This window comes from Melospiza georgiana, chromosome 3 (genome assembly GCF_028018845.1).
Source record: "Melospiza georgiana isolate bMelGeo1 chromosome 3, bMelGeo1.pri, whole genome shotgun sequence".
NCBI lineage: Eukaryota > Metazoa > Chordata > Aves > Passeriformes > Passerellidae > Melospiza > Melospiza georgiana.
In genome coordinates this window covers 9,871,779-9,891,724 of record NC_080432.1, presented here as the reverse complement: position 1 = coordinate 9,891,724, position 19,946 = coordinate 9,871,779, and the positions used below count along the sequence as shown (strand labels likewise).

The 19,946-nt window shown below is 36.0% G+C and overlaps 1 protein-coding gene across 1 annotated transcript in view; it reads right to left on the bottom strand.

Annotated features, from left to right (window-relative positions):
• Positions 1-19,946, bottom strand: part of FBXL4 (F-box and leucine rich repeat protein 4) — a 62,475-nt gene that overhangs the window by 23,514 nt on the left and 19,015 nt on the right. Inside the window, exons 5-6 of the mRNA XM_058020282.1 lie at positions 15,996-16,240; positions 7,565-7,778 (exon numbers count right to left, since the gene is read on the bottom strand). Of these exons, the coding sequence (XP_057876265.1) occupies positions 7,565-7,778; positions 15,996-16,240 (459 nt within the window). The remainder of the gene's footprint in view (positions 1-7,564; positions 7,779-15,995; positions 16,241-19,946) is intronic.

Here is a 19,946-nt window from a genome sequence, read left to right as displayed (position 1 = left end):
CAGGAGCTTCCCAAGCAGAAGTTTTTGTTCCCAAAAGGTTTAAATTTACAGCAAGGGATGCTGGAATTGGCTGACTCACCCAGAGAAACACACAACTGTGGGAACAGATTAGCCCAAAACATCTCTAACTTCAGCATACACACCATAAGTGCTACTTACTGTAGTTAAATTAAAATTTATTTTCAAATAGTTGATGTATCAGTCCACCTTAAGCCAGTGAAATAGCATTCCATAGCTACCACACCCATAAAAGTTCTGGCACACTAGAACCACCTGTAGTAAAAAACCCAACCAACCAAACAAGGAAGTCCTCAAAAGAAACCAATTCTATTTCAATCTGAGTGCCAGTACTGCTATAGATATTTGTAATTACAAACAGTCCCCCCATACAAATGTAAAATACAATCTTGTTAAGACTGTCAAAAGTAATTAAAAATCTACAGAAATTCACAATTCTTATTTTTTCCTCCCTTTGGCATTATATAGCACTAAAAGAAAGCCAAAACTCAATTGTTTGGGTGAGGGGATTTTCTTGGCACAGTCTGTGAAAGAACTAAGTCAGAAATTACTTGGCATCTGCTGTTCTACCACAACGATTAAAAACCTCATTGGATGCAAAGCCAGAATTCTGTAAACTTCTGTTGAACCATGCCTTTTGGAAGGTACAACAGGGCAAACCAATATTGCCTGTAAGGAAAAAAATGGTCTACTTCAGGAATTTCCAGGTATTGTACCTCTGCATCTAAAAATCTACAATCATGCTGCAGTAGTCCCCAAAAGCAATTTTTTTTTTAACAGAAAGGAGAATGTAATACATTAATAATGTAGAAAACCAAATGTAGGATAATGCTGAAACACAATTTTCATCTAAATCTGCTCCAACAAAGAAATTGTACAATATGATTTTCCCTCCCATTTTCCCCCACACTCACAGTATTTCAAAGCATCAAGATAATTTCAGTTCCAGACTTCTTGGTCTATGATATTTCAAAACAATTATGCTAAAGATACAAGGTACTGTGAGTGGTTTATAGAGAGCAGATGCATACTAATAAACATGTGAGAGTCAGTGGTTTAAACAGATAAAAAACTACAAAATTAATTTTAGATAATTACAAAGCGCTAGCCTTAGTTTTCAGAAAAAGTTTTCATACCTGCTAGTTGCCCAGAAAGCACTCATTTTCAGACTGCTTCTGAGGTTTTGAGTCCTGAGCATAAATACCTATTCTCAGGAGCTTATTTTTTACAGAATAAAACTCACATCTGGGGATAGTACACAAACATTCAATAATACATGAAATACATAATACACTATTTCTTGAAACTGTACTTGCATCTAGAGGTCTACAGAGCTATTCAAGTTGTTCACTGTCTATTGGTCTATTTTTCACTATATGTTAATTTTCAGCTAAATAAAATGTTACAGAAAATGTCAGGGAATCATATGTTACATTAGAACTAAATGGTGGCCAAATTTGTTTAATGCGTAAGTCCTTCAGTTCCCTGAAATATTTAAAGAGGAAACAAATAGAAGAGGTCACCTCACCCTTTGCAATGGTGTTTGTGTGGCCTTTTGGAAGAACAAGATGATGCCCATGTAGTCCCAGAGAGAGAGAGATATCCCCTGCAAGTATCCAATCACTTTGTGGCCAGAAATTATTATACCTCTTAAAGAACATTGAACAATCCTTTCCTCAAATTTTCCAGATAAAAAAAGGTTGAGCTTTGTTACAAACTGAACTTCCAGCAACCTAGAAAAGCATATTAAGTTATGTACAGTATTCCATGTCCTTACACACACCCTGATGTAGAGTATCCTATACAGTATCACACGTCAGAGAATCTCAGTCTTCTCTGTATCTATCCTCATGCCACAGCTACAGAATTAATAAGTTGCTACTACACAAATTGTATTGACAGAAGAAGGGTAGCATCCAGAAACCTTCCAACTGGCCACAGTCAGACATCAGGAACACAAAGCTCCCAGGTTAAATTCCCTATTAGTGTCATCAGCACTATGAGAATCACAGAAGAGCTAAGCATGGGAAGGAATTCCTGGAAACTGTTTAGCTCAGAGCACCTGGACCCAGCTCAGCTGGCATCTCCAAACTGACTGAAAAATGCTGGCAAGAGATGTAGGACCCAGTTCCTTTCCAGGATGAGGCCCCCACGCTGTCCTTAAATACCACAATCACAAGGGTAACGTGTAATGCCCTCTGCCATTAATGCAGACAATTTTCTTTTATAGATTCCAAATAAACATGGCAGCAAATAATTTTCCTCCATACTAGAAGCTGGCATTAGAACAGGAATTCTATTCTCCCCAAGTATCCATCAGCTATCACCTTGGAAGATACAACATGGAAAGAAACATGATGAAAAGGGAGACAGTTGAAGTGTATTCATTAAAAATCTGCTGTCCATATCTCCCTAATGCACATGGATTATAGGACCATTTCTGAGATATCATTTTTGAGACAGTGATAAAACTTCCGTCTCCAAAACTTTATGACATGTTTAAAAACACTGATGCAACATGGACATTCCTAAGTGTGAGGTAAGAGAAGAACAAGGTGGAATGAGCGTTATTAATGAGTGCAGGTGTAGCCTCTCAAAAGTCACAACAACCTGGCTCTTCAGAAACAGACCCAGTATCATTTGCAAGCTGGGTCCAGAATATACAGGGACACCTTTTTGTTCTCTACAGCTACTTGGCAGTGCCAGGGGCACAGCAGGGACTGGGACACAGCAACACAGCAAATACTGAATTAATTCAATGAAAGTAATAGTCTCTGCAGTTAATTAAATTACTGTATTTTGATTTTGCTGGTTTTGGTCAAATTATGTCCTCCCTTATGTCTGCAAATCTGTTTTACACCTTCATTCTTCCCCCTCACTTCACATTACAGGCTCAGACAACCAAATTCCACACTGTGAGCCTGACATGAAATCAAAAAGCACCATCAAGGCCCTGTATCTCACAATTGTCACTGACTCACTTGATTCCAAGAATCCACATTCCAGCCTTTCACCCTTTTTTTCCCCCCACTATTTGCTTGCAGCTCTTCATCCTAAAGATTCATACCCAAGCCAATGGAACTTTGCCAAACTGAAAACCCTTTAAACAATAGCTCTCAAAAGTATGATGTGACCCATAATAGGGTATTTCTGAAAACACTGTAGGACATTTTTATGGCAGCATTAACTGTTATATTGCTCGCAGTATAAGAAAATAAGAGTTATTACATTTACTGCTATGATTCTTCTGCTTCCTTTTGGTATCCAAGATTTCCAGTGTCCTCTCTTGCAGCTACCCAAGTTCCAAATTTGCTTTTGGTCAAAATTATCAGAGATAAAAATCTATAAATACAACACTTCCTTTAAAATGTGTGAAAAACAAAGTCCTTTGTCCATTGTAATTAGATTTGAATTTAGTTCATTTTGTATCTCAAATATAATTGCAATACCAACTTTACATGTTTTTTCTTTACACATTAGAAAGATTTCAGAATATCATGCAATATGAAATATATAATCTTACATTAAAATTTACACCCATCAGTAAGAAGACTGACAAGTTCTTCTACTGTAATTTTGGCTTTGGTTTCCTTAAAATACTTTTTTGGATGCATGATTTATATGGACTAAATACTTCACAATAAGCATTCAATTAAGAAAATATTCCTGCTCAAGGATAAAGATGTGCATTGCCAAGTACTGTATACAATAATACATTGTTCATTGTATTCTTCAAAAGTATAAAGGCCAACAAGTGCTTTAGTGATGCTGTGAATACACTCTGAACAAACACTAAGGAATTATGTATCAGCAAATACTAATTCCACCAGCACAAAAATCCCACAGGTATAACAGTGGTGTTGAGCACAAAGAAATTACATTTATAAAAAGTTGAGATCAGTTTCTCAAAGCAAGATACAAATTACTCAAGCATATACATAATCAAAGAACCTTTAAGAACCTTTATTAATTAATTTAAAACACTGGAAAAATGAGCCACATTTGGTGGGGAGGAGGATAGCCATGCAGGATACTTTTTTCACTAATTGAAAAGTTACTGAAAGTCACTGGACTTGCCTTCTTCTAACAGAAATGTCAAAATCATTCAAAGGTATTGGAAGCTTCAATTCAGAGGTTAGAAAAAAATTCTATACACAAAACCTCACACTCAATATGTCAAGGAAATAACATTACAGATGGCCTTAAGAATCAGCAGGGTTAAGACCAAAGACTGCAACATTCTCCAATGTTGTAGACAGCAACGTTCCAAAGCAGCAGTACACTAAGTAGCAAAACACCAGCCCTGCCCATTTCACTAAAAACATACACTTAAAAACTCCAGCTTTGATTACACAAACAACGACAAAATTTTTAAATACAAAACCTATTCAAAGAAAACAGCTAAAGAAGAAACTGTAATTACAATTGCTCAGACAACATAACTTTATTAATGTCATTAACTTTCCATTGTCCTCAAAATCTCTGCACCTAAAAAAAATCATTAATAGTAGTCAGTGTTTCAGCAGAGCGTTTCCTTAGAATTTATCTATTAGTGTCACTGTAATCATATACATGGGAAAAGTACAACAAATACTTTAAATTTAGATGTTGAAAGAACTTTTTTCCTCTTTTTCAGTATTAAAAGTCAAAAAAGTAAAGGAAAAGGCTACAGCAGGACTTAGACTGCAAGAAAATCCTGGATCTGGGCAGGTACTTGGGAGTGTGTATGGGAGAAATACCATTTATTTTATTAAAATGTTAATTCTGTATTTTTTATCAAGCTTAATAATGCAAAATCAGAAACAGCATTATTACATACTGGTAAATAGGATGGAGAATCTTCATCTCTTCCTATGTTATTTAATCATGTCCAAATCCACAACCAAAAGAAAAAACTGTACTGTTTACCCAGATGTGCTCTAACACATGAAATTTTTGTAGTTTATTTTGGTCATTACTTGGTTTAGGAAAAAAGCAAGCCCCTGAATTATTTAGGAAAACAGTCTAAATGAAATGAACAGATTTTTCTTTTGGTTTCTTCTTGGATTTTGAAACAGAACTTTAACAGAGCACTGTATCAGCTCTGTTCTTATCACCTTCTTATTTTCTCATAATAAACACAAACTTGTTATCAGTTCGCATTTTTTTCTTAGTGGATTCACAGCCTCAGATTCTTTTCACTGAGCAGATCCAGTTGGCAACAATACAATGCCAAGTTCTTGGTTAATCATTAGCATTGTTCCTCTGTTTGCTCCTCAGAAGCTCCAACAATGAAGACAGCAGTAGAAATTTCACAAAAATCAAGAATACTAACAGCTCTTTGACAAGTTTTAGAGAAGTCTCAATCACTTGACAGCATGCTTGATCAATCTATCCTTTTTTGCATATTGCCATCACTTACTAACAAGATTTTTGTACCAGCTGAAAAGTACAGAAGGAATGGCAGCCTATTCTGTACAGATAACCAAAGGTTTGCACTAAGAGAAGCTCATATTGAGAAAGATAATGTTATTTCTACAAATCTGACTTTTGTAGTTCTAATGCTCTAATTCAAGTCCTATGCCACATCTTCATTCTTTCCCTTTTATTTTTTGACCTGTGATGTACAACGTACATTGTTAAGTAGCTTCATATTAACAAGTGACACCCAAACATCGTCTCAAATTTACCTATTTAAATTTCCAGATATTTCTCTTCCACTGTTTATTAGGTACAGTGCCTTTTGTTCAAACATACATATAAAACAGAAGCACGATCTTGTATAAACTTGATCATGAATGAATGTTCTTGTCAGCTACAAGCTGCATGTCCATACACATGAAAGGGAGAAGTGAATCTTCACAATGTAAGGGCTTCAAAGTCAGGAAATATTTACCCACACTCAGTTTAATTTCAAGCTCTGCTCAGCAAAGCAATAGCAGAGGAATGAGTTACCATTCACCTCAGACCATTCACCTACATTGCATCTGCTGCACTATTACAAGCATGAAGTCTCAAACTTCAGAAGTTACCTGAGTAGAATCAAGAAGATTCTGATCAATCAACAGTAAAACTAAAAAAATTATACAATCACTACCTCTGATACAGTGATCTTTCCTGGATCTGAAAAAGCTTTGTAAATTTGAGCCAAGAGCCAAAATGAAATAAAGAGATTTATCCAAAATTAACAAAAAGACTAGTATTGTAGAAACAGAACAGATACATCCAAGGCACCAATACAGCTCTATTCAAAAAATGCAGGGCTCACCAGTTTTCTTTGTGAAAATAGTAATTGCTTGAAGAAAATATTAATTTCTTGAAGAAAATAAGAATTGCTTCAATACAGAGAGCAGCCACCACAAAGCCATGGTGACTGCACACCCCACAGTGAGCACCACTCACACCAGGTAGATCACCCTTCAATCCAACTACCTTGTGTTACCCACTCCATTGCAGACACCTGGCTGGAACTTGGGCACAAACAAACTTAGGACTCACCAAATAAAGAACAACAAGACCCAACTAACTCTAACATGTGTGTCAGGTGTGAACTGCTTCTGAATGCAATATTGTAGTCTTAACTCCAGATGTCCCCTGCACATCTAGCTGACAGAATCTACTGCTCCAGCTTCATTCCCTTCATCACACCACAGATTAACTCCCCACACAATCCAGAGTCACAGCCTGACTTCTGTGCACCAAAAGCACAAACACAAGTAACGCACACAACCAAACCCTTCTTAAAATGTTTAATCTGGAATTAGAAGCCAGGACAAAAGCCTGCAGAGACACGGGATTGCCCGCATTCTGGCACAGCTTTTGCAACACAAAAGTAGAACAGCTTCCCGGTAAACCACGGTGGCAAGGTTGTAACACCTGAGTAATGTAGCTAATGAGAGAGAATGGAATTTTTCTGATTCAAACTGCTAAGTTTATAAGGATACAATATTTGTAAAATGTAGCAAACCACAACAGACTTCTGAGCTACTTGTGGCACACAAACCCATTCTATCTTAGAGAGGAAATGTGTCGCAGCAAGCAGTAACAACTCTGATTTGGGCAACTAACTGTATAAAGAGGTAATTTTTAGACTGTAAATGAGAAGTTTCATAAAAAACTTGTGTTCCGTGTCTCAATTAGTGCTAATATCCAAAGACTGTAGGAATCTAGAAATTAGCAAATCATTTGAAAGGAGAGAACGCTGAGAATTAAAGGAAGTTACTAAACATGGTAATTTTACAAATATATTTGCCAATACAGTTTGACTAGAGTACACTTCAAAATACAAGAAAAGCTTTAAATTTGTAATTTTACCACATTGCTCAAAACAGGTGGTGAAAAGTCACCAACCTACCATGAGAGCTAAAACACACAGGCCAAGAGCTATTCTGAAAATAAAAAACCACCCTAAGGTTTTTGAAACTACCTTTGGATTTTCTGAGTTTAGCTCTGAATTGACACTCAAAATACTAATTTACTACTTCATTATTGGGAAAAAACTAAACCCCAAACCAGCTTTATCAGGATTGAAATACTTATTGCAAAGACTGAAAATAGCTGTTCCTACCTCCACTTTCGTTCTGTAGAGAATGAGACGCTTTAGGCTGCCCACTTTGGCTATGTGGTTGAAAGCCTGAGGTGGTATTTTATCACATGATGAGAGATTTAATTCCTGAAGATTTGGACACATTTCAGTGATGACCTCCAAGCATGTTTCATTGAGGAAATGGCCACAAGACAACTCAAGACGTACTAGCTCAGAGCCACAGACTTTCAGGAACCTGTAAAAGAAGCCCATGTTTTAAGGGAAAAATTAACACTCTTTCAGGTGAGAGTCTGAGTACTGTCAAAATCTTAACCATGTAAGCCAGGAAATAATTCCTTTCAACAAAGAAAAGACAATGGTCTCGATAATTCTGTTTTGGTTTAGGAAGTGAGAACATGCTTTGTTATTAACTCTGAGATAATGGAGCAAAGTAAAACACTGAGCATATTTGAAATGTTTTAAAACAGTTGAAGCCAATTTTGACAATGGCCTACAAGTTTACACCAATAATTTCATATTTATCTCAGGAAGATCTGCAAATATAAAAATTAGGTTATAAATGGATGATCTATTCAGAATTGTTTTAAGACTTCCAGGAAAAAAAAAAATCTCATTCTTTTCATTAACAAGTCAGAATCAACACTTGCTAGCAGTTCTAGAACACAAATTCCTGAGGAATATATGGAATATATGACTTTCATTGGAATTATAAAAAATTAATATATCATATGAGAAAATACCCAAAATGTAGAAACTTTGATGGTCTCTATATTTTGCTTTCCTGTCAGAGATCTTGTGTCAGAATCTCAAGCTCTTTTATCTCTAATCTGAGCTTTAACCAAAATGACATAAACTTAGTCCCTTTTCATTTCAAAGATAACCTTCAAACCATAAATTAACCACTAGGCTTGTAAGCTTGATATTTAAGAAGATTAAAAAGCCCCCACAATTGCCATGCTTATATTTTGATAGTTCCTCCAGTAGAAAAACTAGTGTCTTAAACTACAGGCTGTAATGAGTTTCCCATGCTATTTCCTAGAATAATGGATCTACTTGTGAAAAAGTATGAATTAGTTGCTCTAAATAAATATTCTGATCTGCTCTCTTACCAGTTCTATCCTACAAAAACATTCAGGCAGACAAAGCAGCTTCAGGTTCTGACACTTCCACCATGAAGTCAGTATTACTTCTTGGGTTTAACTGATGGAATAAACATGCCAGACAGACAAGGCTCCTGCTTGCATAAAAACCTATTGCTGCAAGGAAAGAGTTATCAGCCTTCCCAAGCATTTGTTCATGCTGAAGCTTAATAAAGAAATTGCTGCTGGTCTCAGAAGAAGACACATTCAGGGAGGCATTCCTTAATGACACCCAAGCCCAAGACTTGAAGTCCATCTTTCAAGATCCAAGTTTTCAAGCTGCTTCCTTTCCTTGTTTTTTCATTACTCACTCGTACTTGCTGTTCATTATCACCTTTTTTTATTCCTTTCACCTTGCATATTACCTGGCCTTAGTGTGATTATATAGACCCTATGTAATACAGAGGGAAAAGGAGATTCCAGGGTGGCATCTCCATCCCTGGATGTTTCCAAGAGTCACCTGAAACCTTGACTGACCTGATCTAGCGCTGGGGACACTGGCACTTCAAGTGGGAGCTTGGAGTAGATGACCTTCAGAGGTCCCTAACATCCAACATTTCTATGAGCCTAAGCAAACAGAAACAAAGAGAGGGTCTGAGACACTCAGAAAGGGGAGACATAAGCCCCAGAGCCACAGGAGTTCTGCCATGGATGGTCTGCAAGTCTGCTCCTCCATTGTTTTTTTCTAACTCTGCAATCTCTATTTAGGCTCTATTTTAGCTTTTAAAGTCAGAGTTTAATAAAACACCAAGCAGTTTCCATACTGGACACAGTGAATTCACAGAGACTGGTAAGCCTTCCTGTGGGAATGTCAGAGCTGAAATGACATGACAATTCACAACAATTAACATCAGGTATTTAAACATTAAAGTGCTATTTTAGACTAGCAATAGAGTTTGACACTATTATGGAGAAATGCAGGATGGAAATCCCCTGGAAATCAGAGTAGAGATATATGGACACATTGCTGATTACCAATTAGCCAATTCCTCTATTTAATGAGTGCTTTAACAATACATTCACACAGCTTCTTTCATCAACAAATTATCAGGTTTGTTTGAATGATGGTATTTTCCATAAAACTTTGTCAGTCACCACTTATTATACCTCTAGCTTTTAATTTGTTAACAAATAAATATTTTATGAATGACTCCATTACAATAATGGATGTTAGTTTAACTGCCATATAATTTAACAGGGTTTGGCTGTTATAAATGTTAGTAGAGATCAATGCTTTTCTCCTTCTAGGACTATTAAAAGTTAACATTACCAGGTCAGGGAAACACTCAGTTATGCCCCCAGACATGGAGAAGAACTCCAAGCTCACCAGCTGGAGGAATTATTATCCTCATAACATTTTATTTAAACTCATTACATTTGAAACACACAGGCAGAGACCAAACACAGTGACAGCAACAAACACTGCCCTTCATGGCTTTGCTGCCTTGTTGGAAAAGGTTATTTAGGAGACATGAAACAGAAACAAAAGGGGGATAAGGTACATGCAGCAGCAGGGTACAAGAATGAGTGGACATGGATGTAGGAAAGAGAGGAACAGAAGGAGGAATCTGAGGAAGTCAACAAGCAGCACAGGGCAGAGAACACTGGGCAGAAGTGCACAGTTCTGTGGGGACACCTGATCTTTGTTTGAATTAAACAGACTGCTCAGGATAGAGGTTTTTGCTGCCGTCTTTCCACATGGATCTCCACACAGAGCCATATGGCAAGGTTCTCATACTTTCAAAACAAATGTGGCATGGTCTTCATACTTCTGAGACTTAACAGCCTCTGAGTGACTGGATTGATTTAGCTGATCTGAAAACAAAGAACACCCAAAAAAGCACCTTCCACCCAAATCAAAATTTCTTCAACATTTCTTCACATACTTCTCCTTTAATCACTGAGGATTGACTGGTTCCTGTTCTCAGTCTCTCCTCTGTTCTGCAGTCATCCATTCCTTTAGTTTTGTTTTTATTATCAATATTTTATACACACCATTTCTGAAGTGATTTCTCTTCATCCCTTCATGTTTGCTATAAAATATGACTGAACAACCTAGGATAATGTGAACATTTCTTTTGCTAGACAGTGCATTGGGCCCTTCCCTAGAAGTTTATCCTCATGGTAGACAGCAGCATTTCAGGCCTTGTGGTTGTTCAGTTTTGCTTCTTTCTGGTTTTTGGAGCGTGGAGAGGGGCCCTCTTTTGTTGTTTGTTTTTTTTTTTTTTTTTCCAGAGGGGAGGGGATTGTTGTTTTTCATTAAAAAAGGAATCCCACTTTCCATCACCTTCTGCCTACTCTCAAGAACTGCTGCTTATTTTCAATCCCTCAAGCTTTTGGGAAGTAAGCTCTAGTGAAGTTTTCCTGAAACATCAGATATATCTATTAGCAGGCAGGATGATATTTGCTCATGGTTAAACCCATCATGATCATAGGGTCACTTAGCCCACTAACAATTTCCAGTCTTGCAATTCATGTGTACATCATAAACATATCTCATGATCCAAAATTAAAATCCAAGGTACAAGAGATAGTACTCTTCATTAAAGAATGGAAGACCTCCCAAACAAAATTCTCAAAATACCTTTAGACATGTGCTTATGCAGGTACTGAACACATCACATTTCCTCCAATGCTTTCTGGTGGATCTATAACCTATAATTAACTCTTAGTTTAATGTTCCTCATTTACTCTATATTCCCCAGTTCAAAATAACTGAAAATTCTACAAGAAGTAGGGATCACAGTCCTGTTCTCTTTCATTTACTCATCCTTCCTAAATGCAATTAGCTACATAGTTTTACATTCCTTTAGTGCAATTAACACAACAGTTTTCTATTATGCTGATTTTACCAAATCTTTATTCAATTAAAATCTTCACTACTGATTTTATACTCATTGGCATATATTTGAATTTGGTATTCAAGAAAGAGGGTGGAAAAGGGAAGCAACTTCTATTTGTGAATAACACAGGGTTGGACAGAATTCTTTTTCTTTAGCACTTTCCCTTGTAACGTTACCTTACATTAGCATCCATATAAGGGATGTTACCTCTGTTACTTGACAGATATAATACTTCCCCATTTGCCAGGTCTTCCTCCTAGAATCAGTATTTCATAAAACAGCCATTTCTGTCTACTTCAAGCAAACCACATGCTCCCTCCAGCTACTCAGGTCTCCTGTTTCCAGAGCCTGTCACCAGACAAGCAAAATGTCAAAACTCACCTGGATTTTATTCTTCCTCATTTCACTTCCAAGATCTTGAGAACCCCTCTTTCTTACTTCGTTCTATCTGTATGATTACTTGCACAAGCTCACAGAGCATTATTTCTGCCTTACAATTACAGTTTTACATTTAATAAAATGGTTTGTAGAATTCTATTTTAATATAATTCTTAAAGATCTGTTCATATATTTTTAAATTCACAGTGATGCTTTTCCTTTCAAGACTGCCATGTTACATGACAGCAGCAGCATTTAGCACAGGTAATTGTAACCAAAGTGTTAAGGCTGGTATGAGTGGAGAACACCTGGGTACACAGAGGTGTAGGAGAAGGCAAAAGAACAAATGGCATCACAAGGGCTGGGACAGAGTTGTGTGTTGGTGGAAGTCAGATTAGCAGGTCACTGACACCCTTGAACACTTGTGCAGGCAGTTTCTCAGGGCACACAGATCAGGAGATGAAGGACAGGACCAGCATAGGATGGTGAGACCACATGCCAGACAAATTGATTTGGATACACATCTTGGTTCTCTTGGCACATGCAAGTATTCATGCTCAAGAGTGAGACTTTGTAAGGTAATTTGGTTTTAAAATTAAGTCACTTTCCCTTCCTCTAGCTATTCTAATTGGTACAATGTTATTTCCTACTCTAGCATGTATTATACTTCCTTTTTGGTAAGTAAATCCTAAAACATGGCATGTTAGTAAGTAGAATATCAAGTATCCGATCTTGTGCTTTTCTCAACACAGATAAACTATACCAAGAAAAACATGCAAAAAAATGTTGTAACTTACTCTCAGCCAACACAAGTTTTACTAAAAACCTCTGGAAATTAAAGCAAGAGACAGATCTGATTGTTAAATTGAGAATCCCTGTGAAGTCACACATTACTCCCATTTTCTGTGACTGTTTGGTGCATATTTCAGTAATTTCTCTGACCCTCCTACTAGTTTGACTTCTAGCAAAGCCTCACCAAATTAAATATTGTCAGAACACACTTCTACTAAAGACAATGAAAGCCTTCAATTGTCAACAACAACAAAACTGTTAAAGAAATATTCCTGGATGTGCTTTTCATGCAAATACTGCATCACTAACCTGAAAATAAAACACTATTAATTCATTTTCACAGTGTAAAATGTCAGATGTAAATAAAAATCCTAATTCCTCAGATATTTAAAGCAAAAGAGTTTAAACAAGTTAATGACATTACCAGTAAGCCAAGGAAATCTGCATGCAGAACTCAGTTTTTAAACTGTCATTGTCCTTGAGCTGTTTAAACCCCAGAGCATTAATTCAGCATCTCAATATTTACTACTCCTCCAATCAACTCCCCTCACTTTTCTTATATAGGTCCTACCCTCCCACACTGATATTTCCCCCTGGCATGAAGAGATGCACCAGACCTCTAAAGCCAAGAGAAATGCAGAGCTGCTTATGTAATGCTTGCTGTGAAACCTTTGCTTATTCTCTGTCATTTTACATTCCAAGCTCCTGAGACTGCTCAGATACTCCTTTCACTTTTTTGTACACTTTTAGTTCAATCTAATATAAAGTTTAGTTAATTTATATTATATGCTGAAATGAAAAATTTATGATAGTAATTTTTAGCCCTAAGGAGTAGATTTTATCAATAAGTTAAAATACCTTCAGCTTTGCCTCAGGATGTTCATATGCCTGAAGCATTCTGTCTTCTCATGATAATACAGTATTTGCTCCAGTCACATTCCCTAAAATTGCTTTTAACTTCTTTTCACTCTAACACATTTCTGAAGAAAATATGTATTTTCAATCATTTCTTAGTATTTTCAATCATTTCATGCATATATGAACATTGTAAAATGACAAATTTATACAAGCTACTACTTATAAGACTGTCGTAAGAAACAACAGATAAAAACATTTTTGAAAGATATTTTCCAAAATAAGATTTAAGCAAGAATAGCATTTAAACATACCCTGACTTGTAGAAATCATAACTTAAACTGTACAACTGTAAGAATTAAACCAACTCTACCAGTTTTGAATTCAACACTGACAACTGTAATTCCAAATGTTGAGAAAAATGCAAAAATATACGTATCCTGGTTTTGGACAAAAGGAAAAATTATTAAAAGCAAATCTTGTTCTAATGAGTCTCCTCTATTAGTAGATACTTTCATAGCAAATAAGCAGCAAATTTTCCTCTCCTAGAGGTCAGCAAATTTGACAAACGTGCTGATGAAGACCATCAAAAGAAAAACTTAGGCTGGGGATTTCACTAGAAAAGGCTTTTATAGAAGAAAAGGTTGCAAAATCATTTCTATAACAGAAAAAAGTTTAAAACCAGACCTAGTTACAGTGGAGAAATTTTGTTCCACAAGGAAAATGATAAGCACAGTTTAGACATGCAAATTATTTAACTTATAACTTTGCTTCTAAAATTTATGTTTGAATTGCACCTCCCATTCCGACACGGCATCCATCTCTTCCAAGAAACACTTTTTCAGAATTGCAACACAATTTCAGAATTGCAACAATGTCAAATTTTTATTCCCATTTGTTACAAATAAATATCATTCCTTATAAGAAATAGAAACTTACATATTTAATTTACTTACAGAGTATTAACATACAAATAATGAATATTTATTATCTAAAAACACTGTATGCATATACATGTTACTAGTAATTCAGCACTGAAGAAAAAAAATTAGTAATAGTAATTTTCAACTAAGTAGAAGTCAGAAATGCCAGTTTCTGACTGGTAAAGTTTATAAGTCTCTGAATCTGGCAATAATTTCTTACAATACTACGAAGACTTTTCGCAGTACTGTATACTAAAAAAACAATAAATCATGGAAATGAAAAAAGTTGCCACGAAGATTCACATATGTTAAGTTTTCAAAAGACAGACTTAATAGCTAAGCATCAGAGAGCAGGCACTTCATGATTTCAGAGTTGAATTCTCAATTAAAGCTTGCATATTTATCCTCTGCATAAAGCATCTAACACAAAATCCAAATTTAGGAGAAATTTTTGTACCCAATTCAACTAACTGATGTATATTTTCTTTCCCTACCAATAAGCACAAAAGAGGCACAGAATTCTTGGATTATACTGGAGGGTCTGGAAAAACAGAAGATACATTCCCATTTTGTCATCTTGACAAAATATTTCTTCAAAATATTTTACTTCCTCAGGTAAGGAACTTAGGCACGAAAGGAAAGAAAATGTCTGCATACTTGAGTTAACCTTTTTATTCAGAAAACAAATGAGAGTTAAGAGAACGTTTTCAGATCTATTAAACATTTTTGTTTCTTATTTCTTTCAATTTCTTTTGTTTCTTATTTCTTTCAATTTCTGCTTTCACCTGCCATTGCTGATTACCCCTTCGTTGCAGCAGCAACTTTTGCTTAAATGAAATGCATTGATAGAAGCTGTTTAACTAATGCAAATGAGCAAAGAAGCAAGAAATGATATCTTAAGAAAGCAGAGAACATGGCTGTTACAGAGAGAAGAATCCCTGCAAATTTGCTATTTTAATGACCTACACCACAGTCATATTTTCAGCTCATTGGAATTTGCACATGCAACCCCCCTGTTTTCCAACAGGGCTAATGTTTTAAATCACTTTTATGAAAATATTTGCATTTACATTGGACTCCAGTGATTACTTGGCTCATACCATGTGAGCATGCAATCAGTTTATTACTGCAGCCATTCTAATACTGTCCTACTGATGACTCATCTGTACAAAGAACCACAAACATTTTCCTTGCGAGAGGGATTTTTGATAGCTCAGTTCTAGCAGAGTGGTTCAGAAGCCCAGAAGAAAGCAAAACACTGCTCCCCCTGGAAGAAGCCTTTCAGACACAAGCAGCTTGGAACATGCAGATTCTTCAGACTGCTATGGACTTCTGCTGCTATATTTAGTATCTCCTACTGTTTCAGCTGTTCCTTTTTTCTACATCATAACATTCACACCCTTTACAGTAAATCCAATACATTTTTTGCCTTTTAATAAAGTTTCAAATACTTAGTGAAACTACCGTGCAGCAGCTCTGCAAACAGAGCTTGTCAAAACATTTCTATACATTTGACACTGACCTGCTAAATCCAGAAACAGAGATGGCTCCCCTGTTTCCAGTCCAAGATAAATTCAGCCACTGGATGAGTGTGCAGCGAGACTGTAGGTGCTCCAGGGATGTGTCATTAATCCTTGCCCAGTAAGGTTGTAAACTGAGATGAATGTACTGCAGAGGGTCACAGCAATGTTGATACAGTAGCTTACAAGTTTGTGCTAGTCTACACAGGTCTGGCACTGTAAGGTGACTCAAAATCAACTGGATGAGCTATATTAAAAAACAGGGAAGAAAAAGTCACAGATGGTCATATAGCACTTAAAACATTAAGGGAAAACTGCAAAGGAATAAGAAAATGTGTTCTAACTCCAAGGAAAGTAAAACCTTTTACTTGAAAGTAACTTCTCAAATAAATCAATTAACTATTAAATAGAACTGCACTGCCTTCTCAATTTGACAACATGCTAAACAAGAAAGGAAAAAGCAGATCAGCATATGAAAGTGACAGGAAGCTTTCAAATCAAAAATTTCTTTACCCATGCTAATTTAAACAGTGATACATACGTAAACACTATGTTTATATATTTCCTTTCACTAAGTCTGCTCTTTCATTGAGCAGAACACAGAACTGGCATCCTCCTTCTTCTCTGTGTTTGGTTTTTAAGATGGGAGATATTTGCAAAGTACATGGAAAAACTATATCACGTCCCAGTTTCCCCACACCCTAAACCAATTTCAGATTTATTCCTCTTCTCACTGCTTTAAAAATCAGTGTTTTGTCTTCTATCTTATATCCTCTCCTGTGGACTATGCAACCGGGTAAAAAATTCAACATAATCAGATCTCCTTTTACGATCTCTCCCTTTCTGTAATACTTTGAGAGCATTTTTGTTCTACACCAGAGTAAAATTTGAACAGCAAAACCCCTTTTTAACTGCATCAGTTGAATCATCTCAGCTTCAAAATAATCACCAGCCTTTCTGACTAGCATCACTGTAACAGTTTTTGTAATAACTTATGTCACACTCAGCAACTAAGAAATATCCCTCCTCTCTGTTTTCCTTTCCAAGGAATGATCAACACAGTCACAAATACTCTCTTTAGGAAATAAAAACGCCCGACAAAATAAAGAAATCCCCTTTAGCTTAGGAACTGAGAGAAAATGCACTTGAAAAGTGAAATCTAAAAATTAATGTTTACTTTACCAGAGCTGTCTCTAGCAGATGTAAGTACCTGCACTCAAGTTATATAACTTAAACTGACTGTTATCAAGCAGAGTGGGAAAGAGTAACTCACCAAAATGAATCAGAGTAAATGAAAAAACTACAACTCACAAATCAACTCTAAAGGAAGAGAATCCTGTCCCTTCAAAATACCAACGTTTCATTTTAACATCTTAGAAGGATTCATAAGACAAATCCGCCAAAAATCAGAATAAAATCTGTGACGTAAAACGAAAATGGAGCTTTTAGTGAGATCCAAACAGATTGTACTTCCAATGCATCACTTTATTATGCAGCTACTTTCCACCTCCCCTCCTCCCCCCTTCATTTTTGGAACAACAAAACAATTCAACTTCCTGCAAAATGGAAAATGTTACTTCCTACTCAGCTCCAGATTTAGTATTTAGATTTCCAACAAGATCTACGTATCTTAAAACATTTCAGCTTAACTCCAATGCAAAAATACAGTGTTTGATATACTCCAGTTTCTTTCATACTTGGTTTCAAGTCTTTCATCTTCTCTTCTCCTTGCATGTCCCTTTCCCTAAAAACAGCCCAGACTTTTGTCTCTGCAACTCAGATTGATGCAGAGAACCAGCAGAGATATTTCAATGTAACAGCATATATAAAAATATATATGCACATTTAATAACTGCAGTTGCGTTAAAATCAGCAAAGTTTGCACCAAACTGACATTTAGGAACCTGCTGACATTTTGAAACCTAAAATATCCAAAATAACTAGGATCTAACAAAGACATAATCCCAAGTTAATATCATGATTTTTGCAAACTTTCAGCTAATCCACACTATGTAAGTCAGCTAAATATCTATTTTATTAATGCCTTTTTCCTCAGATTTTTCTCCCATAGTTTCTAGAGCTGAAATGTCAGCAGAGGCTGCACAATTAGCAGAATTTATGTCTACAATTAATGTGACATAGTATCTGATAAAAGCAAAGTAATACAAACTTCATTCAGTGAGAAAAAAGCTATTTTGTAACTTCTGAGCAATACAGAGAATGGTGAATGAAACTATAAATGACTGAACAATGTCCATTTACACTAACTGATTACTTCAATGAGTATTTTGTAACACACAGAGTGTCTTTCCACACCTGAGATGCAATTGCCCCCATTTCAATAAAAAAATCTATCTTTATTTTTTACTGAATTTGCGCTACTTCATAATATAGGGAATGAAAACACACCATGAAATGTCACTCCTAGGTTATTATGTTATAAAGTGGTTTTTTCCTGGCTTTTGATTAAACAAAAATAACAGGTTCAAAACGTACAGGCTAATAACCATTAATCACCATTAGCCTGGAGTCTGGTGTCTGTCAGGAACACACTTTCTGTGTCTGTGTACCCTAGCATAAAGTACAATTTGATATCATAATGAGTTTGTGACATGATGTGCTGAACTGTGCTATGCTGTGTTCGTGGTGATTCCAAGAATGCTACAGAAATGAGTATCTGCTTTGAAAGCTAATCTCATAATGTAGTTTCTCACAGACAGTTTTTACTGTGATTTTTTTTCACGGTTTTTACTGTGAAAAATTATGACAATCATTATTATTTCACACTTTCTTATAAATCAATCAGTAAAAATAAAGTTTATTGGAAAAAGAACAGAAAGAAAAGAAAATATAATTTCTACAACCCTGATTGCCTTTTTAGGCTATGATGGACTAAGAATACAAGAATACTTCCTCTCCCATTTCCAGGGAAAATAAGGCACATGCTAGCTTTAAACCAGGTGTATTTTTTGAACTACCAAATAAAAAATATTGTTAAAAAAAAATTAGCTTCTTACCTACTACAAAGTTTGCCTATAAGCCCACACAGAATTTCCACTACCCAGTACAGAGGGTATAACTTTGCTTACTGAACCAGAAGTTTTGACTTTTTAAGCTTTTTTGTTGAAAAACAGCAAGCAACAACCATTTGTACTTATAAAATACTTTCTCTTGGTAGAGCACAATAACACTCAACTTGGTTTTGTCAGAAAAGAATGTCTGGATGCTGGTCAAACCTACAGTACTCGCACTTTCTACAAATTTCCTTTTTCAGTTCTTCCAGATGAAGACGAAATGGTTTTCCAATAAAAAAAATACACTGGCCTATGCAAACCACTCATTCAGAAACAGACAAATGAACAATCTGCAATTTTTTGACTCTTGCAGCTAGAGCTGCTACAGCTTAGAATCCATTTAATTAGAACTGATATTAAAACATGGTCACGTAAAGGACAAAGGATATGTGCACAAAGAGACAAAGACAGAAGACATGAAGAAGATGGTATTTTAGGGCTTTTGACATTTCTCAGCATAGTTTAAGAAAACACACATCCCTGGTTCCACACAGTACGACTCGCACCAGCAAACACACACACATTTTTTAGTGCATGTGAACACCAGCAGACATGAATAGCTCATAAAGCTTGTTGGCAGCTTTTGGGAAACTCGACTTCAAGGAATGACAAAGATGTAATTTATATCTTTGTATACCAAAATTTTTACCAAAAAATATTTTGGACTGGAGCATGCAGAGTCTTCTGACTCTCCTCTCTGGAGAAAAATAAACTGAGTTTTTAGTAGCCAGCACATCTTGGTGAGTCTCAAATGCACAACATGGATGCTATGCAGGTATTCCTCAGCTTTCCCAAAAGCTTTGAATTTGGTCAGGCCTTCAGACTTCAAGCATTCCTGCAAAGCCAACTCAGACTAAGGCCTTACTCCTTCCACCTGGC